Here is a 10,642-nt window from a genome sequence, read left to right on the forward strand (position 1 = left end):
AAAAACACATATTGGTAAGTGGATTGGTGACTGAAAAAAAGTGTTGTGAGTGTGTGTGTGTCGCCCTGTGAAGGATTGGCGCCCCCTCCGGGTGTGTTCCTGCCTTGCGCCCAGTGATTCCGGGTGGGCTCTGGACCCACCGCGACCCTGAACTGGATAAGGGTTACAGACAATGAAATGAATGTGTGTTTGTTGTGGTCAGTACACACGGTGCAGAAGGAAGTGTTTTCAAAATTGTCTCCTCCTTTTACTTTTTCCTTAGTTCACGTATTTATTTTTATTTTCTTTAATTTATTTGTTCATAATACATCATGTGACTAGAAACAATGCAGAGGGGGGGAAAACCCAGCTGTGTATGTTCCACCTCATGGTTTGTTGTTCTTCTTTCGCCCTCTGCTGGTTTTACTGGAAGTACATTTTTGGATTTAGGTAAAGATTATTGATTATTGTTTGTGTTTTGACTTTGTTTATTATACAGACTGCAGTAAGGACACATATAACTGCATTTATATATTGCACTATTCTGGCAATAAAAAAAACATCTGTTAGCCAATTCTTTTATTCATTTAATTTACAAATAAAGCCCCCTCAGGGTGTGTTCCCACCTTGTGCCCAGTGATTCCGGGTAGGCTCCGGACCCACCGTGACCCTGAACTGAATAAGCAGTTTCAGACAATGAATGAATGAATACATTTACAAATAAAATGACAATAAACATCTTTAAAGATGACTTGTTTAAGCATGTTTAAAGCATTTCATCATTTTAAAAAGCCCATCATTTATTTCAAAGGCGGCACGGTGCTGCAGCAGGTGGTGTGGCTGTGGGTCCTGGTTTCAAACCCCAACTCTGGTTACTGTCTGTTAGACGTTTGAGGTGTTCTCCCTGTGTTTTTGTGGGTTTCCTCTGGGTGCTCTGGTTTCCTCCTACTGTCCAAACACACATGTTGGTATGTGAATTGGCTGTCCAAAAGTCTCCCTAGGTGTGTGAGTGACTTGTTGAGTGTTTAATGCCCTGTGATGGACTGGCATCCCATTCAGGGTGTGTTCCTGCCTTGCGACCAATGATTCCGATTAGGCTCGGGACCCTCTGCAACCCTGAACAGGATGAAGCTGTTACAGAAAATGAATGAATGAATTCATTTCTGTCACATACAAAAAGAAAAGATCCATGGAAACATAGCTTGAGGATGAGAAGGATATATAAAAAAAGTGAAATTTCAGTAACTCAGTTGCCTCCAGTTTATAAAACACACACCTGTTTACTTCCTGAAAATACAGTAATATTATTATATAAGTGCACAGACATTTCCAAATTTCTGAAAGGTATTTATCATGTCATTACTGTTAACCAATCTAACATATTAAACTTGCTGATGCTAACATGCTATTGTTGCCACTAACTCTTTAAGTTAACGCTGTTTTATTCCTTTAAAAAGGTACCATTTTGGAGAAACAAGGTTTTGTTCTACAGATAAAACAATAGTCAAATAACATAAATTTGTCTTTGTTTAAAATTGAAAAATTGTACCAATCTAAATGTTGGAACCAATATTTTCAGAGACACTATGCGATGCCACTGCGTTTATGACTAGAAATTGTGGGGTTAGAGTTCTCCTCCAAGTGTGTTGAGTCCAATGACATTGGTTTAGCTGTAGTATAAATAAAAAGCACTAGAGCATCACAAGCTTGATATCTTCTGATTCGGGAAGTCCTAGCTATAAATTGGAACTTGCACTGAATAAAATCTGGGGAGAAATCTAAGGTAAAAAAAAACAAACAAACAAACAGGAGTAATGTGTTTGGATACTACAGACACAGACTTCACCTAGTATGGTATCCTATCTGTAGCAGTAGTAAACCTTAGCCTGTCAAGGTCAGTAATCCCGTGTTGTGCCCAGTATTGGAAAAGTACTATATATAGTCTTCACTACAAGGAAGCCATTTTGATATGAAAGACCTCTTTCTCTTTCTGAGGTTTCAGATCTGTAACTTCCATGCTCTCAGGTTGAATTTTATCCTCTGTCTCGAGGTCTGGGAGGTGCCACTGGATGAAGACCAGGTAGAAACAGGAGCCCAGCACAGCCCCCACCAGAGGAGCTACAAGGGGCACCCAGAAGAAGTAATCAAAACACCTAAGAAACAGAAAAATTGTAAAGAATTCAAGTATAAAAAATATTTTTACCTTATTTTTATATTTTATGCTTTTAGCTTACAATCATAAGAGTTTGGACAAATCTGATCAAATGACATTTTACTGAAAGTATTAGTAAAAAGGTAAGTCCTGATGTTTCATGTTTTAATCTGGATCACAAACACCACTCCAGCTCAAGGTTTTGAATGGAGCTCCAAGAGTCCAGAGACTACAGTTCTATTGCTATACGGCCCAATGCCAGGAGACTTTACACCTTCCTTAATGACTCCTTGTCTAATAACTGGTGGCCTAAAGCTCAGGTGAAGCTGGTCCAGTGCGTCTGATTTTGCTTCACGCATTCCTAATACAGACTAAACTTAACTGTTCACAAAAGGTACACCATAAAGATTATAAGAAGTATTTACATCATTTAAAAAATATTTATATTCAATATTCTGAACTCACGTGAAGACCTCGATGCCCCAGCCTGCGGTAAAGGTGAAGAGGCGTGGCCCCAGGTCACGGGCAGGGTTTATTGCTCCACCGCAGTTGGAGGACATGGACATGGCTATTCCAAGAACAACAGCAGCCACAATAGGGGGAAGTAGAGCCTCAGGAGCAGGTCTGTTTCTCTTATCATTCAGTGGCAGGATACATAGCAAGAGTGTGGCTGTACCAACCACCTGAGGAAAGCAGCAGAAAAAAGAGTGAGAGAGAGAAATTAAGTGTAATTGTAATTGTAAGCTGTTTTCCAGTGATTTGGAGTTGGCTTGTTGTGTTTTTTTTTTTCGACCTTAAGGGCAGCTCTGAAAGAACCATGTGCTGGAAGAAAATATATTCTACAATTATGAAGAGACAGCAGTAGCTGCATATGAATTATGTTGAAGAAACATGTCAAATAGCCCCCCTCAGAGTCCACGTGGACAGGATGACAGACGGTATATGCAATAAGTACACCATGTTACATAACACATCTCCTAAGTGTTTAGTGCCTCCATGTGAGAAAGAGGAAATAACCACTGTGTGGTTGTTAAGTGAGAAAGTGAAAACTACACATACTGGAAGCCTGTGCTAGCATTTCTCCTGCGGTGTTGCTATCAGTGTGTGAAGATTTTGAACACATTTTATAAGTGGTCAGAAACTTGTAAATAGCTCATGAATGAATAAAGTTACATTAAAACCAAGAACACCATTGTTTTTCGTGTGAAATTCCGAATAAGTTTTATGTGTCACATGACCCTCTTCCCATTGAAAAAACAAAAGTTGGATCCAAAATGGCTGACTTCAAAATGGTCACCCATCTTGAAAAGTTTTCCCCCTCCCATATACTAATGTGCCACAAACAGGAAGTTAATATCACCAACCATTCCCATTGTATTAAGGTGTATCCATATAAATGGCCCACCCTGTAATTCTAGAAGCTAATGAAGCACAAAAAAAGTGTCACCCAAAGTTGTTCTCTCTGTGTTGCTCATTGACACTGAACCATTTCCTTTAACTTTTATTTATTTAACAAAGACCAGCATTCAAAGATGCTTTTATAATATTTTTGCTAACACTCCCACATGTACATTTATTAAATACATATGTAAGCTGATGTAGAGTTAGAAACTGTCAAAGGATTCCAAATGGTACAGAGTAGTGTGGTCAACTGGGTTCAGGAATTATGACATTATCTGCCACACAAGGAGAAGCATTGATACTTTCTACACTTTACCAACAACAGCACTATTCTCCTCACATCTTGAGCACTGACCTGGTCAAAAATGTTGGTCTGAAGAGAGACTCCTTCAGTGGGGTACGTGGCGAAGATGGAGGCAGTCTCATTTGGGCCAGTGACTGTGAGAACTCCTCCACCATAACCCATTATAGCGTCTAGAGCACAGAGGATCACAGAAGATAATAAGCATTGAAAATTGACCTTCATTTATCTTTTCTTTAAAAGGTTGTCCAGGGTCTAGAGGCTCTTATATTCTGTTACAGATATATAATGCTGTACTGACTCCCTAACTAAAGCCAGCTCTTATTTTGTACCATAGAGTATGATCCAATAATTAGGTATAGAAAGGTATTCAAATCGATAAAACGACAAGAGTGCCCAAACTTATGCACCTGCCTAATTTTGTTTAAATAATTACTGCACACTTTCTGTAAATCCTATAAACTTCATTTCACTTCTCAAATATCACTGTGTTCGTCTGCTATATGATATATTTAACTGAAATTGCTGATCCGAACAACCAATGATATATATATATATATATATATATATATATATATATATATATACACACAGAGAGAGTTAAAGTGCTACCAAAATGTATCCGATATAGGCAGCCTGGGTCCCACTAATAACCCATGTACCAAAACCCAGCCAGCTGATGTTCAACCCATGAGGGTCACCATTGATGGATCTGCTTCTCTGTGACCTCACCGTGATACATGAGGAAGACGACAGCAGAAGCGAGGTAAGCTCCCAAAATCTGAGACAGTGAGTACGGCACAAGTTTCTTCCAGGGAAGATCTCCCAACACACAGAAGCTCAAAGACACGGCAGGGTTCAGATGAGCTCCTGAAAGAAAAATAAACTAGCAATAAAACAAAGCACACCCACTCAATTAGCGTTCCAGATGAAATAGCTAGCCTTTAGCATGCTATGACGTGACCCATTATACTTTAGCCTCGGTTCCTTTTATATGAATGACATAAGATAAAGACTAATGATTTTATAATGATGCTATAGTGCCCTGAGAACTAATGATAACAGTAATAATATATAACAATTAGGGATGATAGAACATTACTGCCATAAAATATCATTACGGAGAGCAGCCGTGTCCTGGTGGTTAGAGACCTGGGCTTATAACCGGAAGGTTGCCGGTTCCCCGGAGCCGACAGGTCATTATAGAAGTGCCCTTGAGTATGGCACCTAACCCCCAATTGCTCCCCAGGTGCTGTGGCTAGGGCTGCCCACCGCTCCGGGCATGTGTGCTCACTTCCCCCTAGTGTTCACTAGTGTTTGTATGTAAATGTGTGTTGCATTGCAATGGATTGGATTCATGCAGAGAACAAATTCCTCCGTGCAATCACAGTGGCCAATAAAGTGATTCTAATTCTAAATTTATAAGCTGACATGGACTCTACACCGAGTCCTTAAAAAAGTAATACAACCTTTACTACTTTCTAAAATAGAACACTGTCATGTTCATAACAAAATTAATCTGGCCTTAAATCCATTACTATGTTTTGTAAAATCCCACTGTTAAATGTATTACTTGTTTTAGATAATGAATGAATGAATGAAAAAAAGATGCCAAACACCTTGTGTAACTGGCTTGAAACTCCCTCACTCATATTTAGAAGGATGAAAATTCACCATTAGGGGGTGCTAGTAGCAATGGCTTTATATGCTCTTATTAAGAGAAGTGTTTCACTCCATTGACAGTATGTCCATCTTTTCTCACCTGACACTCCCATGGAGAGGTACATGGCCGACATGACCCCCACAGCGAAGGACAGATTGGCAGACAGGAACTGACCTTTCATGTCCTGTCCAGTCTTGACCTGTGCCGCCCCAGCACAGCCAAACAACTACAGCAAATAAAATAGAGGCAAGAGATCAACACAAGCCAACAACACAATTTCATATTTTGATTAACAGTAAATTGTATACTGTGCCCAAAAAAAAAGTATGGGTAAGCTATACGTCCATCTGTTAAAACCTGACAGGATACCCAAATTTTCAATCCAATTTTACAATATTCAACATGGTGTCACAGTCTAACTGTCCCCATCACTTAAACAGAGGGAGAAGAAAATCTAGCATCACTCCTCAGATCTGAAAAAATCCACACCACTCGTCCAGTGAGAAAAAAAAAATCAACAATATGGGTGTGAAGGTATTTGGAGCGGTCACGAAACATTTATTTAAAAAAGGAAATAGACACAAAAGAATAAATCAAAATTAGAAGCTACTCGTATTTTGTTTACTACAGAGGCCGCATATCAACGTCAGTGAATATGTTTGAGATTTTAAACAACAGAATGTGCAACCAACTCCTATGACTGAATTTGGAGGTGTGGAAAATCAAATGTGAATGAATCAAGTATTTCTATCTTTTTAGAAAACAAAGTGAAGTATTTATTTTACTTTTCTCAACTTAAAGCTAGACATTTGGACTAAAATGGCCACAAAAAACTAATGTTCCTCAAAGCTTCAAAATGGCTTCCCAGGATGAGTTTCACTTTGTTTTTGGGGCATTTATGGTTTCATAAAGTGAAGTTTATTCAGCGTCAGGTGAAGTTAATAATCTTCTGGACTCAGTTCTGTGATTAGGATAAGCCTGATATGCTAATCAATGGACAGGTTATGTGCCTAGATCCAAGGACGTAATAGTAATATACGACATTTAACAATCTGATAATTCTCAGCAGTGTTGTGTATCTACTTGAAGAAACTTGTTTATAATTAATACTCAAACCTCTCACCTAAAAATATCATTATTCTGATTTCTAAAGCTAAGGAATTCAGTATCAATTATGAATTATTAAAAATAAATAAATAAAAAAAATACACAAAAGTCTGTTATTATTAACACAATGTATTGTTGTTAAATGCACATTCTTAAAGAGGGGAACATCAGCGTAATGTCTAAACATCTGTAGTAATATACAAACATACTGACATTGATAACTAAAGTTATTTGTTTTACTAGATACAATATTTAACCCCTTATATTTATTTGTCAAAAATGTAAACTCTGGTACGTTGACATTGCAGCACTAAGACTATTTTGATTACAGTGGTTGTAATATCACTGAGAATAAAGCTGTTAACCTTGACACACTGCACATATTTTGAAATGTGTGCTACACTGTCAAAGAAAGTACTGTACAGGTTCATTATTTTCATTAAAAATACACACAGTGTAAATGCACTTTTAAATGTGCAACAATTTTTTAAAAGTCCTTCTGTGTTCTCCCTAAAAATACATTACATTCACTTCACAGAGGTAGAGGTGAATATATTTTAGCATCCATTACAGAAAGGGGTAAAAAATAATAATAATATTAAAAATAAAATAAATTAAAAACAAAAAAGTATATATATATATATATATATATATATATATATATATATATATATATATAAAGAGAGAGAACAGGGGAGAGAGAGAGAGAGAGAGAGAGAGAGAGAGAGAGATTGGAGATAAAATGTGGCATATCTTTGCTGTCCCAAGAAAACTGTTTATCCTCGAAATAGTGCAGGAGAAGAAAATGTCTTCAATTTCAATATAAAAAGATTTTTTCCAAGTAAATTTGGAGCATTTCTATAAATCCATTCACCATGAAATTTTCACACTGACAGCAGCTGTGTTCAAATGATGCAGTAAACTAAAAATCCACAGAAACACTTTTCTTTGGACAGCAACAATATGAAATCAATGCAATTCAAAAAGCTACTAATACAATTAATATAAATGATGGTGCAATTATATTTTTCTTACTAAATGTACTATGTACTCTTGAGCGTACAGTGAACAACATTAATAGGTTTTCTGAGAGTGTTCTCCAAAATCTGTTTCATAAAGAACACATACAGAAAACGTATATGTATTTGCAGGTTCTGGAGAACCATGGGCAGAAAAGCTCACCAGGAGAACGAAGGTGCCAATGATCTCTCCCAGACACTGTCTGGCCAGCTCGTTCTTTATCCTCAGCTTCATCATCAGTCTCTTGGTGCTGGTCATCTGGCTCTTCTGCACGTTTCACGCTGAACCTGTACTTACTGAAATGTTCTGATACCAGCCACACATTCACTCTCTGCCCCTTTCTGTGGCTCAAAGCTAACTGTAGCACAAGGGAGGGCCTGGTCCTCATGCTCCTATCCATTATACTATGGTCTCTATTTATACTCTAAATACCATTATAAAAAATGGCGAGAGTGAGAGTGAGAGAGTGGTCAACAACAGCCCAATAACCATAGAACTCTGATCGTTTGTATTAGAAGCTATTAGCTGATTATCTTCTCTAAAGCAGTTCAGAGAACATAACCACGTCATATAGTTATTTATTCATTATCTTTATGGGGTAAGGCTGACAGCGAAGGATTCAGGGGCAATAAACCAGGCAGATAGCCAACTTTTTCCATGTGCTGTTCATTAAATGAAGCTCAGTTGTGTGGCATACAACCCTGTTTAAACTAGTTCAGACACTACACGACACATCTTCTGAAATTAGTAGTATATAACTTGTTTGGTTCCCCTTTTATTATTCAGCAACGACGTCTACTGCTCTGGGAAGCCTTATGCTGTAAAAATTTGACAACATTATTGGGGATATGTACTGATGTTAAATTATCAGTTCTGGACCACATTCCATTCCAGCTCCTCCCATAGGTATTGGTTGGAGCTCCATCACACTACAGACACAGTTCCAGTGCTCTACAAAATGGAGATGATCCCACCTATCCCTGAGTAATCAATAATGATGCTATATCCACCATGACCAGATCATAATTGGCCTCACTCTTCTCATGCGACTAACACACGTTTTTATGTGACATAATAGAACAGAGCAGTTAGTGCTCTCCTCCAAGCATGTTGAACTTCTTAATAATGGTATGTGTACTGCCCGCCTGTGGGTATAGTTGCTAATAGACATGAAATGGTATGGAAATATAATGGCCAAAATGACAGTATTATTGCAGTATTTTAAAACAAATGTGCAAACAATTCAAACAGCAGTAATATTGTTTTCATTACATAGTTAGAAAAGAAATTGACCTAAATTAAACATAACTCTTCAGTATTTTTTTCTGTTTGCTGTAAAATACAATCATTGTATTAGGTTTTATTGAACAGGAAATCAGTAATTATACATTTATATAATTACTGCTGCGTATACAAATTTAAAGTCCCTTTATAAGAGGCATGTTTCAATCCCGATTAAAGGACACAAAGGAAACTGCGTTTGAGTGTAACGTTAAACCATTTAATATGGAACTTAATGTTAATATTAGAGGCAAAATGTTGCTGAACTAACTTCAGGGTAGAAAGAACATCACAAGGTGGGGAAATGAGCACTGAAATAATATTACAGAATGTAAGTGTGTAATTCTAACGTTTTTGTATGCAACGTCTTCTTGGACATTAAAAGTGAAATGAAATTAATAAACCAGCATGTTTCTACAGTCACGCTTGTGTTCATAAAACATAACTATCATCTACGCCATTAGTGCTAGCTTACACTTTAGCCCCAAGTATAGCTCAAGCCAGAGACCAGCGCTCCGGTGTGGTGCCCAATCTCACCTCACAATCCTAATTTAACCTCCCCTGGTTTCGAGGATCCTTGGGGAGGGCAATCAGGATGGTGAGATTGGGCACCACGTCACTGCGCCACGTTTCCCCTGACACAAAACAAAACCCATGTTAAATAAAATTGTTTAAATACACATGCGGCCAAAGGGAGACTGTGCAGCTTGTAAAAAAGGTATACTAATGGTTTAACGGATGGTTTAAGCGGATGAAGTGAGTTTACATTAATTAATTAATTAATTAATTAATTAATTAATTCATTCAATTAATTAATTCATTCATTCATTATCTGTAACCGCTTATCCAATTCAGGGTCACGGAGATTACATTAATGCGCTTAAATAAAATAAACACTAAAAAATGTATTATATGTATTAATTTTATTTATGTGTACTTTCTTAAACAATAAAACCAGAGCGTACAAATCTTAGTTTTGCACAATTTGCCAAAACTTCTCATAGGCTTCACTCAAAACTTGATTGTTACCTTTTGCAATCCCTAATTTACACATTGTCTAAATTTGATTGATTCATAAAGTAAAATTTTTAATTGAACATTATCAGATGCTCAGTTGGGTGGTGGTATTATTTTCTGTTATAGATTTACTAAATATATATATATATATATAAACTTGAGTTACAATTACCTTGTCTGCTGCGTACTCAAGCTTTGGAAGGGCACTGGGGCATTATGGGAAATGTAGTGCCTATCTGATTTAGCGTGGCGTGTTCTGTAGTTCTGTTCAGATATCTAGGACAAAATCGAGTTTTTTTTAGTGGGACACAAACATTTTGGGTCTAATGACGCCCCTGGATATAAAAATGAAACAAAAATGAAACAACAGACAACAGATAATATACATTTAATTTTTTAAACAATAATTTACTGTTGTTGCTATCTGTAGCCAACCGACATCGTTTCAAACGACAACATCTCAGAATTCTAAGTAGGTTTTTGAAGGCTGCTGGTGTGAAGGTTCTAGTTCATGACACAGGATATAGCTACAGATATTTATGTCAGCAATGTTAAATGTTAACACTTAAAATGTGAAGTTGTTAGCAGGGAGACCTAGCTAGCCCCCTGAACAACACCATAAGAACTGTTCAGCTTATTTTCGGTTCTTATACACACTAATAAATAAATCACAATCAGATCTGCAGGTTTTCAGTTTTGTTTTTTAATAGGAAAGCACATT

At 37.2% G+C, this 10,642-nt stretch overlaps 1 protein-coding gene across 2 annotated transcripts; it reads right to left on the bottom strand.

Annotated features, from left to right (window-relative positions):
• Positions 1-519: 519 nt before the first annotated feature.
• On the bottom strand, positions 520-7,881 carry aqp10a (aquaporin 10a). Of its 2 annotated transcripts, XM_066682785.1 has the most exons (7): positions 7,786-7,881; positions 5,596-5,722; positions 4,566-4,703; positions 3,888-4,006; positions 2,597-2,814; positions 1,958-2,132; positions 520-1,110 (listed from the first exon to the last, which is right to left on the bottom strand). In XM_066682785.1, the coding sequence occupies exons 1-7, from the start codon at positions 7,879-7,881 to the stop codon at positions 1,072-1,074; spliced, it is 912 nt and encodes a 303-aa protein (XP_066538882.1). In that variant the 3' UTR covers positions 520-1,071. The 2 variants fall into 2 exon arrangements, with proteins under 2 accessions (XP_066538882.1, XP_066538883.1); XM_066682786.1 differs by lacking the exons at positions 5,596-5,722; positions 7,786-7,881 and adding an exon at positions 4,986-5,072 and having other exon boundaries at positions 521-1,110.
• Between the last annotated feature and the right edge of the window lie 2,761 nt (positions 7,882-10,642).

The sequence above is a fragment of the Hoplias malabaricus genome, chromosome 10, assembly GCF_029633855.1.
Source record: "Hoplias malabaricus isolate fHopMal1 chromosome 10, fHopMal1.hap1, whole genome shotgun sequence".
Lineage (NCBI taxonomy): Eukaryota > Metazoa > Chordata > Actinopteri > Characiformes > Erythrinidae > Hoplias > Hoplias malabaricus.